The sequence below is a fragment of the Mus pahari genome, chromosome 14, assembly GCF_900095145.1.
Source record: "Mus pahari chromosome 14, PAHARI_EIJ_v1.1, whole genome shotgun sequence".
NCBI lineage: Eukaryota > Metazoa > Chordata > Mammalia > Rodentia > Muridae > Mus > Mus pahari.
In genome coordinates, this window is record NC_034603.1 from 22,133,970 (window position 1) to 22,151,986 (window position 18,017).

An 18,017-nucleotide genomic window follows, 5' to 3' on the forward strand; every position below is an offset into this window, starting at 1 on the left:
CTGGGTAGTATTTTCTGAGCTGTTTCTGTGTGTCTGTCTTTTTTAGTCTGGGCCATCTGCCTGACCCATGCCATTATAGGGAATCGACACCAAACTCCAGGCGCAGTCCCACAGGCCGGGCATCTCCGTTCTGGGCTCTGCTCCCTGATGAGATTCTCAGACTGCTTCCCTCATTCATGAAGAAACAAGCTTACAGGGCAGGCGTGGGAACCTGCTCAGCTGCCAGAGCATCCTTCAGTTCAGATCGAGGTCGGTGGCTTCCCTGTCTTCTTGACTGTCTGTGTCTCAGACAGCTGGTTGAGGTGTCCAATCTCATTGGCCTGTGTTATAAGCCATAGGTTGCCCCTAGGATGGGATGCTCCAGGCTACAGCAACTTCTCACATTTCCAGAAGAGCCCCTCAGAGAAGCAGTTTGGCTTTGGAGATGGGTCATCTGGAGAGATGAGGTGCACTGACATCTCAGACCCTTGTCTTTTTCCTCCAGCCGCTCCGCTCCGGGATACTCAATTCCCATTCTTAGTGACGCCAGCCTCCTGCAATTTGCCTGTGGTGATGGATGTGGGGGTGGTGGGACCACAGAGAGCTGGAGCAGGCTGGGATGGGGGCGCCGTCCGCCGTACTGGTCCCACGCGGCGCAGGGAGGCGTGTACCGCATACGTGCAGCGCGTGGCGGGCGGCTCGGGCCTTCCCGAAGGTTCCAGTGGCTCGGAGCCAGGCCCAGGCTGGCCCGGGGTGGGCGGGAGGTGGGGACGTGGCGGAGGCTCAAGCGGGCGGAGCCTTTGACGAGGGCGGAGCCGAGAGCGCCGGGACGCCGCCGCCGCGGGAGGTTCTGGAAACGCCGGCTGCTGCGCGTGTTCAGGTGAGCGCGGGTCCGCAGGGTCGTCGTCCGGGCTGGGCTCGAGTCCGGGTGGCCGGGCGGTGCGTTCTGCTCTGCACGGAGCCGGGAGCTGGATCCGGGGTCCCTCAGCCCCGTGTCCCGCGATCGGCGCCCTGATTCTGCACCCGCCTGGGTTCCTGTCCCGCCCGTGTCCCTTCCCAGGGTTAGGGCGGTGAGGTCAGCGGTGCCCTTCCTGCCGGTACTGCTAGGCCGGGCCGGACAGGACACTTGGCGGGCCTATCGGGTCAGGCTCCCGAGAAGGGGCGGCCTGACCCCAGGGTCGCCCCCTATCTAAGGCGGAGGCGCCCGCCTGGCCCCGGAGGCGGCGCTGCTTAGGATGAGGAAGACCCCTGGCTCCCAACCCTGGCAAGGACCAGCTTGGTCCCTGCCAGTTTTATGGGCTCTTAAATCAGAAACTCTCCTCCTATCTGTCAGAAGACATCCTTGTCGAACCTCTGATGTTTTCCCTGAGTAGTTTCAGAGACCGGTGGCGATTGGCTGACTGATTCAACAAATAGAGCATTCTCTGTGCCTGGAGACTTTCAAAAGGACTGAGGCAGGCAGAAGGGAAGACTCAGAAAGTTCAGGTCCAGAGCACCGGCAAGGTAAGTACTGAGTTGGTGTGGAGTTTGGGCTGTGTGATCTTGGTAGATGTTTGGATGCTTCCAGACAGGAGACATGGGCTGGGGTGGGAGGCTCCGGTAAACTGGATCGATCACTTAGGAACCTGGACTGAGGAATCACCCTGAGTGGCCACAAGCTTGGGCCAGTATCACTTTTGTGGTACACTAATGGAAACAAGGTAACGGAAAAGGGCGGCTTTAGGGAATAGCTGTCCAACGGCCCCACCCACAAGCAGTGAGAGATCTGCATGAGGAAAGTCCATTGAGCCCTTGCATGGGTCGGGGTTCTTTTGTTGCAGGTTTTTACTGGGAAGTACAGGTGGGTGCTCCTGTCATCTGTGTTCTAATGCGTCATTTACTATGCTGAAGGAAATCAATGAGTTGCCCCCTACAGCAACTCTGTTGCGCTCTCGACGCGCTTAGGAGCGCTCTCGACCCGCTTAGGAGCGTCAGTACGAAAGAATCATTGGGAAAAGGCCTCCGGCCAACTCACTCCATCCTTGCGACGTGGCTTCACCAGCTGGGTCACACAGTGGACCCTGCAGATGCTTCCTGATGCAGGCCATCTCCTTACTGACACCTTATCCCTCCTGTCGGAAGGGCTTCCCGGTCCTAAGAGCAGGGTCCCGGTGCACCACTCTGTAGCTTCTGACACCCTCAAACGTTCTCAGCTTTGCAGAGGTCTATTGTCTAGCTCAGACTTTATAGGGTGATTTTGCAAGCTGTTGCTTGTTCTAAATTTATATCGCATCCAAGTCAGCCCATGGTTGAATGTCCTGTTAAATTGACCAGGATTTCCTCTGGCTTGTATCTCCACTGCCTCTGAAGTGTCCAGGGTGTAGTCTCTCGATATGGTTCTGTGTGAGCCTCAACGCCCAGCCTCTCGGCTCCTCTCCACGTACAGGATGTTTGACCTTTGGATTCTTTTCTTCTTGGGTCTTCTTGTCCTCACACGAGCTTGTCCACTGTGTGGCCCAGCCAGTGAAGCCACGTTGCAAGGATGGAGTGAGTTGGCTGGAGGCCCTAGCCTGAAGATTCTGTCCTGTTGATCCTCCTTATTACCGTCAGAGCTCAGCAGGCAGATACGGTGACAACTCAACTGAAGCATTGTGTGAGTCCCTCCGCATTGTTACAGGCTCTGCAGAGTGGCTTACTTATCTATAGATTGGACTGCCTACAAAGGACTGTGGGTCATTCCTTGAATAGTGTGTGCTTCATATCTGACTAGACTGGGCCTGGGGCTTGAGTGAGGGAGAAGAGGGGTGGAGAAGGAGCTCTTTTTGCCCACAGGCAGCTCATAATCTCTCTGAGATTGCTGTTTAGCCCTGCCAGCTGCCTGGGGCCTAGGGAGGAGCCCTTCGTGTGGGTGCTTATCAAAGGGAGACTGAGGACCGGCAACTCTGAGGACTGAGTGGAGTCAGGGAATTGAGGGTTTCCTTATCTCCTGAGGAAGCTTCCATTTTTGACTGCACCCTCCCACATCCTTGGGAGGGTTTGATGCTGGACCGAAGGCCTTGGCTGACTTAGGGCCACGTTGGCTCATTAGTGTGCAGAGGCCTGGGGGGTGTGTCCCTGGCTTCTGGGATCTGTCAAGAGCTTAATTTTATGCAGATGGAGGTTGACAGCAAAGGCTGTGATGCAGGCACGGGAAAGACCAGCCAAGTCCTGGAAAGAGGCCTTGAAAGACATCATTCAAATCTAGTCATTTAGACCTTTGAAGTGCCTGAGGGTGGGACACCCGCGTATCCCAGAGCAAAGGGAATTGCTGAGTCCTGTGGTCTGTGGGGTTTGTGCTGGGGATGTGGAGTGAAGGACAGACAGACAGTTTTCCTTCTCATCGAGAGCAGAGCAGGATGAGAAGGTCGGACGGGGCTTCTTCGAGAAGTGGGGTTTTGTTCCGCTGGTGCCACTGCAGGGCAGAGCCTTCTGTGTTTGGATAGTGATTTCCCTGGCCCTGATAGGATCTGTTTGAGCCTGGTGCAGGCCACTCTCTGCTCCAGACTTCTTGGTAAGTGCTTGACAGAGATTGTCTGCCCTGTACCTGGCACTCCTGGGAGCCAGGGAGTGGTGGGGAGACTGGAATGAGCAGGTCAGAAGCGTAGAACTATAAGAGATTTTGGAGTATTGGTTCTGCTCCCTGTCTTTTGCCAGGGAACTTATTTATTTATTTATTTATTTATTTATTTATTTATTTATTTATGTGAACTTTGGGGCCTGTGATTGGTCAATTCCAGGGTCACCTCCAAGTGTTGCATACTTTGGTGACACCTGTTTCCAGTCTCTCCTGAATTGAATATGTCATCTCTTCTGGCATTCCTGGGACCCACACATCACTCACCTTCTGACATTTTCTTATTTCTTCACTGCCTCTTTGTATGGGCCTCCCTCACTCCCAGAGCCACTAACTTGGGCTGAGCAACTGCCCACTTCAGGTCCCCTTGAGTTCCTGTGATTCTCTTGGTTGGTTCTGATGATTGGTCAAAATCAGCTCGATGATTGACAGCTTGCTGGCATGTGTCGTCTAATTCAGTTCACATACAGAACTATCAAGTATAGGTCCTAAGGATGGTCTCCATTGTATAAATGAGGAAACTGAGGACCGGGAAGTCTAGGACTCCAAGGTTACAAAGCCAGAAAATGACAGTTGGAGCTAGGATTTAACTCTGGGTCTTTCTGACCCATGGCAGGCATGCCTGCTCCCTGGGTGATAATGTGTGATGTGTCTAGTAGAAGTGACTCCGGCTTGAATTCAGGGAATGGTGTCGTTACTTTTCCTCCACGAACTCTCCTTTTCCTGGTGGCCTCCAAGTACGGATGCCATGGGCTTTTTAATCTGTGAATCTTTGAGACACTTGTGATCAAGTTTTCAATCTGAGTGTAGTGTGGATTCACAGTCTTGGGAAGGCACACGTGCTATGACAGTTACTGAATAAGGTCGGATGGTATCAGTGTGTCTTGCAGGAGGGCCCTTAGCTGGGGAAGCTTAGCTTGCTGACATGTCTGGTCTAGGAAGCCGTCGGCAGCCTCAGTGGTCCTTCTTATGTGGTTTATAGTACTGTTTCTCCTCATTCCTGCTTTGTGTAGTTTTCATCATTCATGGTCAACCACACCGTGAAATAGTCATTGGAAAATAGAAGACATAACAACTGTAAGCTCTCCTAAGTTCTGTGACAGACTCTGTGCCACTCTGTGCTGGCCTTCCCAGCGTATCATTCCTTCCTTAGTGTATCCATGCGGTATACACTACCCGCTGTTGGAGGCTAGTCCTTCCATCCTTTATAGCCAGTTCTCAGGTGAACTGTACAGTATTAACAGTGATAGTGCTCAAGTAACCTATTCAGTACCGGCCCCAGCACTGGCCATTTCATATTAGTCCATTGTTATAATTATTCCGCCTTGTTCCGTTGGTAATCTCTCCCTGTGTCTAATTCCTAAATTAAGCTTTATCATAGGTATGTACTTACCTCGAAAGGCAGCATCTCAGAGTTTTGATACTCTCTGTGGTTTTAGGCATGCACTGGGCTTCTTGGAATCTATTCTCCGTGGACAAGGCAGGAGTATTGTATCTGGAGCAGAGATGATTATCTGGCTTACAAGGTTTTTGTGAGAATTAGATGGTAGAAATGAAAGATCTTTGGAAACATAAACCGTGGTTATCTTAGACTAGGTTCCCAGAAAACAGCCCGAGGCAGAGCTTAAGTGCTTAATACTTATTGGAGAAGTGTATTGCGGGGCAGCTGGGGTGAGGGGAAAGGAGAGAAGAATGGGAAACAACCAGGGGGTGCCTTAGCCAGCTGGCCCCTCTGTGCGGAGATCTGTTGGCTCTTCAGCCATTTCAGGTCTACTTCTGTGTGCAAGCTCTGTGGGGACTTCATGATTGTGGGTGATTTCTTACTGGAGGAGTTTGGAGAAAGTGTTCGACTCCCACTCATATGTCACCCTTCATCAGCTGGGGTTCCCTCATTCCCTAGTCTGGTCCCTCTGTAGCCATTGGAGAGGCTAGTCGAGAGGGAGTGGGAGGAGCCTGAGATCTGGTCCCTCTGTAGCCATTGGAGAGGCAAGTCTAGAGGGAGTGGGAAGAGCCTGAGAATCACCTTGGATCAACAGTGTCTTCTCCCTGGTTAAGGGAGAATAGAAGGTTTGGAGCCCAGGGCATGGCTGTAGGATGACAGGGATGCCTTTTTTCTTTTGGTGAAGTCTATTTTTGGTAAATTAAGTGCAACTTGTCTGTTTGTGGAGGTCCTGATGGGAACCCAGCTCAGTGTTGGCGTGTGGACAGCTTCTCTGCTAGTACACTGCCCTGTTATTGAAGCAGGAGGCTTCCAGCGTTCATGAACTGAACAGAGATGATGTCAGGACAGATGTACTTTTCCGGACACATGCATTCTTGTCAAGCCCATTCAGTTCCCATTTCCTGATCTTTTTATGTGCTTCCTTAAATGGACACTGAGGGGTGAGACTCAGGAGGACTCTTGGGAGAGGGAAGTTCATTTGGCTTCACTGAGCAGAGATCTTGCTCTCACAAGGCTCTAGGTGAAGGTAAATATTTTTCAAATGAAGTCATTGAAAGTTTGAGGTCTGGGGTGGTACAATGGGGCTGGAGAGGGTAGCAGGGCCAGGTCACAGAGCTACAAGGGCTCTTTGGGCTAAGGTATTTGGACCATGTCTTGCTAGCCATGGGGAGCCAAAGGGAGGGCTTTGGCAAACCTTACTGGCTACTTGGTAGAACAGAGTTGGAGGGAAGCCAGTCCAGAGGTGGAGAGGTCAGAGCAGGTGGGGCCTGCGTGGCTGAAGGGTGTGCTACAGGTAGACCAGGGTGATGGCTGAGACAAAGTATCCTGTACTGGGACTTGGGTGTACTTCTAGGGCTATATAGACATCTGTGTTCTTCAGGAGTGGGAGCACTTGGGAACTGTGCACAACCAGCCTCGAGTTAGCCATAGCGCAGCAGGCAGGGCTGTGGTGGGAAAGGAGGTCGAAGAGTCAGTCCTGTTGGGGGCAGTTATCCCTTCCCTGAGGGCAAACAGCATTTTGCCCAGTGCCAGGCAAGACCTATTTGCAAACTCATGTTCAGTCTCTAGGCTGTTAAATGCTTTGTGAAAGTGTAAGCTGTAGCGTTTGGGCTGCAGCTGGGCGCTTGGCATAGGGTCTTTCCCCGATGAGGTAAGGGGAGAAGCTGAGGACGCTGCTGGTTTGCAGCTGGAAACATCTTTTCATGGCTACTTGGCCAGGTTATAAATGTACTTTCCAAAGAGCAGGCTCGCAGCAGGACCTCTGCTTGTGTGTCTTGGAATCGCCGTGCTGAAAAACGGTGCCAGTTGCCTGGTGGGTGAATTACTGTCACTGGGACATTGGCAAGCTTTGCAAGACCTCCCCACAGGGGTCCAGACACTGCGATTGCCAAGGCCCCTTTGGAGTTCAGTCGAGAATGTCCTACTTTGTTTCCTTTACATATTAAACATATTACAAAATTATATATTTTTAAGAAATTCTAATAGAATGTCTTATAGAAAGATCAAGAAAACAATGATAAAGAGACAAATAAAATTACATCACCAAGATACAGTTAGAGCATAATTCTTTCCTACATGCATACATTTTTTTTTTGCTTTCAAAACATGGAGCATGTATTATTGGTGGGCTGGCCTTTGCCAGGCTGCTTTGATCTTTTTATGTTGATATCCATACAGTGTTTATTGTTATATAGCCTATATTAATCTACTGTACAATGTGTAAACTGTTTAGTTGTATTTTTTCTGGACAAATCTGATGAAGAATACTTCCTTAGGCGCTCGCTGCAAGATAGAGTTTATTTTAAACCCTGAGGTGCAGCTTAAAGCTTAGCAGTGTTCTCATTTGGTGCTATGTTTCATAAAATGGGATTTGACCATGCATGACCACCTCCTGGATTGTTCTTCATGGATTCCCGAGGGCTCCTGGGAAGACTTTTGGCAGCACTGGCCTTGGCCAGACACACGAATTCTTGTTTTTTCTGACTTGGGTGAGTGCTGGGTGTAGCTCTGATGAGGGGCTGGGTATCCCCAAACTGGTAGAGAGCTGCTGCACTAGGCTAAGCACCTCCTCTCACCTGACCCGAGTTAGGTGACTTTTTTATATGAAGCCTTTTGAGTTCAGGGGCCCTGGGGTCAGAAGAGATGAGCAGATGTCCTTGCTTGGAGTGGTAGTGTCAATGTGGCAGCCTGAGAATGGCTTGCTTGGGGGTGCCTAGTTCTCTGGGCCAGCAGGGGTTTCATACCCGTCTCCCCTGCCAGAACTGGACTTTGAAGGCACTTGGTAAGTTGCTTCCTAAAGACCACGTGTGATTCTTTGAGGCTGTGTCTCCAGGCTGGGATCTGTGGATGGACTCATCTAAGCCGGGCAGCACATTCCAGAGAAATAACAGCTGGTATTCATGTAGTAAAGAACCTGGTTGCTTTCAGGTATGGACTGCGGTGGAATTTGAAAGGCATGAAGAGGCTTTCTGGTTTCCTGACTGTGCTGCCTGATTGCTGACTAGGTAGAGATGTAACTGACCACACAGTAGGGAGCTCCATGCAGCCCCCACTTCATCTAGATCTGCTCTGGTCTCCTGCTTGGGCAGAGAATCACCCCTACTCTGAGGGGCAGTTGGCTGGCTGGCCCTCCACATCAGAGAACCTCCCAACTCTAAGATTTTTCTACGTTTTTTTTTTTTTNCACCCCTACTCTGAGGGGCAGTTGGCTGGCTGGCCCTCCACATCAGAGAACCTCCCAACTCTAAGATTTTTCTACGTTTTTTTTTTTTTTTTTTTTTTTTTTTTTTTTTTTTTTTTTTTTTGGCATTTTTGTCTTCTTTATTTTCTTTGCTTTCCATCTGATAGTAAATTTCCATCTGAGCCATTCCAGAGGCTTGGCTTAGTCGGAACAAGAAGAGGAAGAACAGGCAAGGTTCAGCTGGGTGCTGGCCTTTCCGCACGTTCTGGGCGGCAGGGCTGGATGGGGAGACATGTCTGAAGGCTCCACTGTGGACTTAGGCTGGCTGCCAGCGAAGCTTGTCCCAGGTTGCTGCTGCGTCCCTCAGAACTGTGTCTATTTCTAGTCAGACGAGAAGGCAGTGGCTGGCTTTGTCCCCATGTCAGCAGCCCAGCCCTAGTGTTTTGACTGTGTGAGACTGATTCACCTTTGTATCCTGAGCACTGAGTTCGCTGCCTGGAATCTCTGGGTTGTAAGTAAATGCTTGTGAATGAGTAGGGAGTAGCCGGAGAAGGTGTCTCAGTACAGGGAGAACCGTCTTCTGCTCAGAATTGCCACTCGGAGGCAGGTGCAGACTGGCAGAGGTCAGTTTTCCTCTTCTGACTGCCTACTCTGTACAGTCAGCTTGCTTGGGTCCCCTGGCCATGTTAACTCAGTTTTCTTTGTCACTGTCTCTTCTGTATTATCACTTCCTTATGGTTGGGTTCCAGGTTCTTGAATCCTTCGCCCCTATTAGCATGTGGCAACGGGACCCTTCTCTGTATGGTCCATGTACAAAGGGAGGTCCCTGCTGGAGGCCACTTTCACGTTGGGGGTACCATGGCCTCCATCACTGGTTTGGGGAGAGTGGAGCTTGCAGATATGCTTCTTCTCCTCCTGACATCCCGATGCTCTTGACATCTTGGGAATCAACTCTGTGAATTGGCTCCTCCTCCCTGTGGCTCTTGACACTAACCTGGCATGCGTATCAGAAAGTAAGAAACATGGGTAGGCGGGAAGTCAGGCGTATACATTTATAATCTTAGCAATTGGGAGGCTGAGGCAGGAAGATGGTGACTTCCAGGCCATCCTGGGCTCCAAAATGAGACCTTGTCTCCAAAAAGGAAAACAAAATAAAACAAAACCCAGGCTGGGGCCAGACGTCAGCACATGTCCCTGGTTCCATGTTCTGGCCCATCCCCTGGGTGATCCCGAATGCCTTATTTAGTGACATCTTTGAATGTATGTTTATGTATGTGCACAGCATGTAAGGATGTGTCTTCTCGCAAGGTCTTGGTATGTAGCTCGGGCGACCTTGAACTTTGCCCCTCCTAACCCAGTCTGAGTTTCCAGGCATGCACCACCGATGTCTTTCCACCGTGTGGATCTGATGACTGCTCTGCAATGCCTTGCAGGGACTGTCCTTTCCAGTTATGAAGCTCCAGGTGTCGGTGTTGCTGATGTCCTGGTTCGGTGTCCTGAGCTGGGTGCAGGCAGAATTCTTCACCTCCATTGGTATGTGGCCACAGAACTCTAGTCTACCTATGCGGCCCTCAGCAAGTGCAAGGGGCTGTCGCTGACTGAGGCTCGTTCAGGGTGGGATAGTCTAGTCATTGATTTTGACCAGTCCAAGGGGGAGTGGAACTTACAAAGGCTCCCCCCTATCCCTGACCCCTGCACCCCCAGGAGATCCTGATGAACATGCATCTTGGGAGGCAGCTTTCTGAATTGGACTCTCCTCTCTGGAAGGGCAGACTGCAAGTAGCTTTCAGGTCTTTTTCAGTCCTTGGCAAGAGGCTGGTCTATGCAATGGGCATTCTCTGTCCCAAGGACCAGGTTCTCTCCTTTTCAACTGAAGGTTAAGAGCCGATTTCCATGTGATGTGCCCTTAGATGTCCATGCCCCTTTGACAGGACCATCCGGCTGACAAGGGGACAAAGAGATTTAGAACTTCTCCTAAAGTCGTTCCCAGTGCACGTGCGCTTTGCCCAGGAATCCTCTTGACACCTCTGCTTCTATCTTCCTGACGTCGGGGATCACGGCGTGTGAACGAATAGGCCCCTTTAACAACCAGTTCCTGTGATTCCTCGTTTACTGGCATATACTGGGCGGGAGTACTCACTTCTGTACTGGTAATTTCCACAAGCCATTCCTCATCCATTTCTCACTGGTCCATGTTTCTCTCCTGTAGGGCACATGACTGACCTGATTTATACAGAGAAGGACCTGGTACAGTCTCTGAAGGAGTACATCCTTGTGGAGGAAGCCAAGCTCGCCAAGATTAAGAGGTGTCCAATGTCCTAAGACCCCACACTAAGTCATCCCTGCTGCTCCTCTTCCCCAGCCCATCCAAGAGGAAGCCATCGAGAGGCAACTGGGGGAGTTGACCTACAGTTAACCTATGCTGAGTGGGGGTGTGGGTGGGGGTAGGGAGCTACCATCTTTTTTCCTTCTTTTTAATTTACATGAGAGTTCCCAGCTCTCACCTAGATTAAGGGCTAGAAGTTTCTAGGAAGTTACTATATTCATGTTTTATCGTCTCTTGATGAAAGAGCCCTGGACCTCACCAGGGAAATGAGCACCCTGTGTGGGTGGGTGTGGTAGTCTCCTTTTTCCTTTGGTTCTGCAGCTGGGCCAGCAAGATGGAAGCCCTGACCACCAGGTCAGCTGCCGACCCCGAGGGCTACCTGGCTCATCCTGTGAATGCCTACAAGCTGGTGAAGCGGCTGAACACAGACTGGCCTGAACTGGGGGACCTTGTCCTTCAGGATGCTTCGGCAGGTGAGGAACAGTGAGCCGAGATCAGCTGTGTCTGTGCGTCTGTCTGTGTCTGCCTGGAGCTGTCCTTGTTGTTTTGTTTCAGAAGTGTAATAACAATCACTTCCTGTCCTTCTGTCATGTTTTCTGGTAGTGACATTTTCTAATTATACTTCAGTAATACATGTTTTATAACAAATTTCAGGTACGTAAAATATCACATAAAAATCACGATGCTTAATCCAATAACTCCATGATAAACACCATTAAAATTATAATCTCAGGGAATGGAGAGATTGTACAATGATTAAGAGGACTGGTTGCTCTTGCAGAGGATCCGAATTTGGTTCCCAGATATGTCAGCTCACAACCATCTGTATTTACAGTTCCCGGTAATCTGACCCCCTCTTCTCCCCCCTGCAGGCACCAGACACGCATGGTGCAGACACACATGCAGGTAGAATTCTCATTCACACACACAAAATAAACCTTTAAAACCTTTAAAATCATTTTTAAAAACTGTATAATCTTGGGCTGGTGAGGTGGCCCAGTGGGTGAAGCCCTTACCATCCAAGTGTAAGGACTGAAGTTTGGTTCCCCAGAAGCCGTGTAGAGCCAGGCAAGTGCATCTGGCATCATCCCAGCACTCGGGAGGCAGAGATGAGATTTCCCAGGCAAGCTGGCTAGCTAGACTAGCTGACCCATGAGCTCGCGGGAGCCTCAGTAAATAAATAGAGGGTGATTGATGAAGACACGTGACTTCAAATTTGAGCTTCCATATACATTCGCATGCATCCGTTTGCACCCATCCACAAGAAAACACGCGTATACACATTTACAAATGTTCATACACACCAAAAGAATCTGCTTATGTGTACAAACATGTTATTAAAAAAATGGAGCTATACATGGCCTAAGGGATTAAAACTCATTTGCTTTAAGGGATGAGTGAATTAAAAATAAGTCAAGTGGGCTGAGGCAAGCTGGACCACAGAGACTTCACCTGAATCTTTACTATGTGTGTCTTTTATGCACAAAGCATGTCTGTGTGGAATTGACATAAACGTGCACTGTGCTCAGTCCTGAGTTTCCCAGCTTCTGTAGGTGCAGCTAAGTGTGCCTGTGCCATGACTGTAATAACTGGATGGTCATCTCATAGTGATACTGCACTTGGAGTTGTTTCCAAATTTTCAGCCCTCTTTTACATGCATTTTGGGTCTACCTCTGATTATTTCTGTAAGCTAAATACCTAGAAATGGTATTAACGTAGCAGAGCACAGATTTGTTTTTCTGGGGTAGTACCTTCTGGGAGTGAACATGTTCCTGTTACCCTGAGGGGAGGATCTTGGTAATGGAAGGGTGGGCTGGAGGTGGGCCACGGGGCTTCCCAGCCTCAGGCTGGGCTGGGCCTCTTCTTGTCTTTCGTAGCTGAGTGCTGATTAACTTCAGACTAGCTGTCTCTCTGGCTGAGACTGGTTACAGACACGTGACCCATCGGGGTTGGGGTTGGCTGGGGGCTGGGTAGTCTCTGGGGAGGGATTGGTGAGCTCAGAGCTGTTGGAGCTGTGCCTGTGAGCTGGGGCTGGAGGCTTGAGCACACAGGCACAGCCTCCAGCAGCCACTGCCTTTCCCAGACCCCACCCCCTTCACCCTCCCTTCCTGGGCTGGGCCTGCTGCTCAGAACAGCTCAGAACAGGCTGTTCTGCCTGCTTTCTGGAGAGGTAGGCTAGGAAGCCTGCACAGATGCAGACGAAAGATCTCCGCACTCCGATGTCTGATCTTGTCGTCCCTACTCCCTACATCACCATGTGGAAATGCTATGATTACCTGGAAGGCGATGGGACACGCCCGGAGAGCAATCACTTATTTTCATCTCTGATGTTGGCTGCTTGCCCCTGAGATAAAGGGGGAGAACCCTGACAGTACTGTGTGGCTATTTCTAGGGGGGTTTTCTTTTTCCTGTATACTAAAGTCCTCCGAGTTTCTGACCATATATCTGTGAAGAAGATGATGTAGCAGCTTTTTGACACCCTGGCTTGGTGTGATGAGAGGGGGTAGCAGTGGATGCTGCTACTCTTGGAAAGGGGCCAGGGACAGAATGTGTTGGAGCGTCCCTCCCAGTCCCCAGTTCTTAGGCAAATTCAAAGGCCTGAATCATTAGTATAGCAAGGCCTGGCTTCTACTTAGAGCCCTGAAATAACACAAGTTGTGTCTCTGGCTTGGGACCAGGGCTTAGGGCCCTGAAAAAAGCCACCTGGGGCCGCTTCAGTGGTCAAATCTATCTAGGCTCTGGGCTGTGGCCTTGGGTATGAGGGAGCTCATACCCTGACTACTGAACTCTTATGTGCTAAGCTGCGTGCAGGGCTTTTTGGTTCCAAATGAACAGCACAGGGAGGGCTAAGAAAGTTCTATAGAGGAGCCCCCAGAGAGGACTTCCCAAGGAAGGGAAATGATTATTATTGTTTCAACTATTATTTTGGTGTTGCCCCCCGAATGTGTGCCAGATGGGTGTTTCACCACTGAGCCCCCAGCCTGCTAACAGCCTTTGAGGGAAGGGACAGGGAAATCCCATTAGCCAGAGACCTAGTGACTGTCCACTGGGTCAAGTGACCTGTGTTCTCACTGTCATTTGGAAGGTTTTGTCGCTAACCTCTCAGTTCAGCGACAATTCTTCCCCACTGATGAGGATGAGTCTGGAGCTGCCAGAGCCCTGATGAGACTTCAGGACACGTACAAACTGGATCCGGACACGATTTCCAGAGGAGAACTTCCAGGTAACACACTCCCGTTTGCTTCTGTCTTCTCGCTGTCTGGACGGGTCAGACTGCTTGGGTGCGACTCACTGTTGGTGTTGGTGCTGATCTTTTGGGTTTCCATTCGGTGTCAGTCTCCCATGCGTCAAACCTACCCCAATGTCTCGATTCAGGTATTCGCCAGGAACTGCCCCCTAGTGTAGTAGAGAATTGAGGAAACTCCCTGCACAGCCCACTCCCAGAGGATCGTCCGTCTGCTGGTGGACCTGCTTCCATCCCTTAGCCTCTCATTGCTTGCTGTCCAGGACTGATCTGTAGGCTCGCTGCTCATTCCCCACTGACATCTTAGTCTGTTCCCTTTCATTCAACCCTTACTTCGCTGGGCTCGCTCCTTGAGTTCATATACAGCTCCCATCCTGGTCCCCCATTTCTTGTTTATGTCCCCCGTTTCCTGCTCTCTGTCATCTGACTTTTTAATGAGGTCAGTTTTTGCCCATCTCTTGTATTTCTACCCTAGATCCAATGTTCTCTTGAGCCCATGACTTCTCTCCTTCCTGCGGAGGCTGCTGGGTAGTGATTTATTTTCCCTGGTTCCCACATACTTCTGCACCCACAGTGCTTTTATCCCTTCTTTCTGTGACCCCGTTCTTCAAACTCACCAGGAGCACTGGGCCAGTAAAGTCAGCTGTCAGGTTACAGACATAACTTTTAACTTCACCGTAGCACAGTAGCCAATTGCTTCTCTCCGATGTTCTAGATTCTGGCTGCGGATCTCTAACTTTTCTCTTTTGACTCATCTGATAATTCATTCCTCTGCTTTTGATTGTTTGTTCTTTAATTTGGCCTTTTTTCCTTTGCCTACTGCCTACTGCCTACTGCTAGTGGTTATAAGATTTCCTGGCCTTAGGGGGTGGAGACCAATACAACTAAGGATCCAATTGGACTTCATTATGATTTAAACACTACCTCACACCTTGGGAGCCTGGGGGAGATACAGCAGAGAGACCCACAGGCTGTCATAACTGCCTTCCTTCTCAGATGTCCATCAAGGGCTAGGCTCTTGGTGTGGAGGATCCTTCTGAGCTGACAGGGAGGACCGTTCTCTTTATTCCTGCTTCATCGAGTTTTGGACCAGAATGAGGAGGGAATTCTGGGAAGCTTTCTGACATGTAGCTCTGAGGCATAGTTGGTAGTAGAAGTGAACAGGCCCCTGGGTGTCCCGAAAGGGGCCAGAGGGCAAAGGGAGTTACTGTCCGGAACTTCCCCCACTGTTCACTCCTCCCCAGCTGTAGTACCATACACGGAAGATATGCAAATCTGTGTCCCTTGTCAAGACATGTCTCCTGGGCTTCCAGCCAGGATAAACCAGTGCTTGTAGACATCTCTACTTGGACATTCTATGGTTTGCACAAACTATCTGTTCCAGATTGACATTCCCATCTGGTGTTGAACTGTTTACCCTCAGCCTTTATTATGTTAGGTGCGATTCCCATTAGCAGCCTAAGCCATAATCATCGTCTGTGGATTCTGTCTCTTTATCGCCCTCTGGCCTTTCTCATATTTCCACCTCACTCAGAATAATTTTCTGTGTTACCTGCTTGAGTTTGTTGCTCAGGAGTGACCTCAAAGTCTCCCTCTAGGTGGTCTTTGAGGACCCCACTGCCTCCTTGGCTCCCGTGCCTATTGTTCTCAGTATCGTCATCTCTCTGCTCCAGTACCCTGACCCATTCTGGGCTCCTCCTCCCTGTCAGAAAGTCTTTCAACACTCAGCTTAGCTGTGGAGGAAGCCACAGGGAGTTCAGGGAGCAGACACGTGAGTTTGCTTCTAGGGAGAATGCTGAGTTCTGGAAGTCATTCTTTACATTCTTGGCATTCACAGGACATGTTGATTATGGCTGCTGGTCTTTGACATCCTGAGGCAACATCGTCATAAGTCATCTCATTGAGTTTTTTGGCACCAGCCCTTTAAGACTGATGCTGGTGTCTCTATTTAGGTTGATATTATTATATCTGTTTAGATAGGGGACTGAGTCTGTGGCTGGGGAAAATTGTCCAGAGTCGCACAAATGGTAAGTATTCAGTAAGGTCTGCACATCCAGGCTCCATCCAAGTCCAGACCACAGCTTGTTTATCTGTGTTCCACATCCTGCCCAGAATAGATTCCTGAGCCCAAAGAGTCAGGGGAGATTCATAGAGACTTGTGGAGAGAGTAAAGGGGTCCCATAAGCCCCCTAATCCTTGGCCTGCCTGTGATTCCATCTTGTATTTACTCTCTTGGCATTCTGTCCTGTGTTCCCTGAGAAACCTACCCCCGATCCTGAGCCACCAGGATGAACAGAGCCCGGTCTCTGCAGCAGCTGCCACCGAGCAGCAGGATTCCCTCTGGGAAGATGCCCATTGTGGCCCTTAGGCAAAGAGAGCGATGTTCCAGCAATTCTAACATGCCAGCCACACCTGATAGCACTTAATAGGGATGTTCCTGTGGTCTGCAGGGAGGTCCTAACCCCCTTGTTCTGTGGGATCTGTTAGTCTCTGAGAAACATATAGTTTTTACCATCCCAAGCTTCTCTTAAGCTCCACATCTCCCTAGAGCTGTTACTGTTTCTCAGATTGGAACTGTCTCTGTGGTCACTCTCCCCAGCGGATGTCTTGTTAGTCACAAGGCCCGCTGAGCTGATGCTCCAGAGTCCCTGCCAGACTGCAGCCTTTGTTCTTTGTCCCCATTGGTGTCTGTCACCTGTCCCCATTCCCTGTATCTTCTTCCTCTTGGTTGCTGCTCATGCTACTCCATCTGTGTCCCCTGAGGTCCAGTCTGGAACCTTCTCTGTTCATTCCTTCTTCAGACTCTCCCTGCAAGTCACTGCCCTCACCCTTAGTTCTGAAGTCACCTGAATTCATCCATGTTCTGTACTTTCACAGTTACAGAGCTGGCTGCCTTCCAAGCATCTACTTTTGTGTTGACCCACAGGACCTATGCCATTGACTTCAGGGCGGGATTTCTAGACTCTCTCTCAAAGCCCCTTCCCACATGAGAGAAGGTGTCTGAGCCTTAGATTGTGAACTCTAACTTGAACTAAGCCAACCTGTTTATGTATGTATCGATGACATTTCATGGTGCGTGGCATGAAATCCAGGTGGCGTTCTGCTTGGATCGTGTCCCTCTTTCAGTGGCCCAGGCTTTTTCTTTACTTTTTTTTTGGTTTTTCAAGACAGGGTTTCTCTGTGTAGTCCTGGCTGTCCTGGAACTCACTCTGTAGACCAGGCTGGCCTCAAACTCAGAAATCTGCCTGCCTTTGCCTCCCAAGTGCTAGGATTAAAGGCGTGCGCCACCACACCCAGCTCCCAGGCTTCTTCTAAAGTGAGCATCTCTCTTCTTCAGCCAGCATCGTTTCAGAACCTGACTGTTGTCTTTCCACTTCAGGCACAAAGTACCAGGCCATGCTGAGTGTGGACGACTGCTTTGGGCTGGGCCGCTCAGCTTACAATGAAGGAGACTATTACCATACTGTGCTGTGGATGGAGCAGGTGCTGAAGCAGCTCGATGCTGGGGAGGAGGCCACCGTGACCAAGTCCCTGGTGCTGGACTACCTGAGCTATGCTGTCTTCCAACTGGGTGATCTGCACCGTGCCGTGGAACTCACCCGCCGCCTGCTCTCTCTTGGTAAGGAGGTTAGGGGCTGGGGGTAGCAAGGGAACTTGACACTCCTGCTTGATCATCTCTTGTAACTGAATCAGATTGTTTGTTACCTGGCCCCGTGACGATTGTCTTAAATGATTTTTAATCACCGAGTAGCTTCTTATACACATTCCTCATATTAGATGCCTCTGACATCCTTGTGTATACATGTGTGTAGTTCATGTGCATGCATGTTCATGGGCATGCGTGTGCGAGTGCATGTGCACATATGTGCATGCCATGGCACTTTTAAAAATAAGGACCTAGTGTGGTGCTTGTACCGCTATGCAGGGTGGATCCTTCACTGTGTTAATCATAGCTTGAGAAGCAAGCTGTACTACTTTTGGATTGCTACAGCGACAGCGATTCCAGCTCTCAGTGACCTGAGGTCTGAAGTAGGACTTACCGTGCCATGTGTACTTTGTATGTCTTGTGATGAGGGACAGAGCAAGGCCCAAAGCTGAGATTTTACAGCTCACTAGTTGCACCTCTTACTAATACTTGGGAATGTTGTTGTCACCTGGAGTTTCATGGAGCAGCGAGGCCTTGGCTTTGCCACTGCTTTCCAGGGGCCCAAGTGTGAGGTCAGCTCGCATGTGAGCATCCTGCAAGACCAACTT

At 50.1% G+C, this 18,017-nt stretch overlaps 1 protein-coding gene across 3 annotated transcripts in view; it reads left to right on the plus strand.

Moving 5' to 3' along the window:
* Positions 1-739: 739 nt before the first annotated feature.
* The window catches only part of P4ha2 (prolyl 4-hydroxylase subunit alpha 2), a 30,524-nt gene continuing 13,246 nt past the window's right edge, over positions 740-18,017 (plus strand). For 2 of the 3 annotated variants that reach the window (XM_021212173.1, XM_021212172.1), the window contains exons 1-7: positions 740-859; positions 1,353-1,482; positions 9,627-9,726; positions 10,403-10,499; positions 10,841-10,992; positions 13,605-13,742; positions 17,143-17,382. In XM_021212173.1, the coding sequence (XP_021067832.1) occupies positions 9,645-9,726; positions 10,403-10,499; positions 10,841-10,992; positions 13,605-13,742; positions 17,143-17,382 (709 nt within the window). In that variant the 5' untranslated portion in view covers positions 740-859; positions 1,353-1,482; positions 9,627-9,644. Of the gene's footprint in view, positions 860-1,352; positions 1,483-2,583; positions 2,612-9,626; positions 9,727-10,402; positions 10,500-10,840; positions 10,993-13,604; positions 13,743-17,142; positions 17,383-18,017 lie in introns of those variants that run through there. The other variant, XM_029546039.1, reaches the window with a different exon arrangement.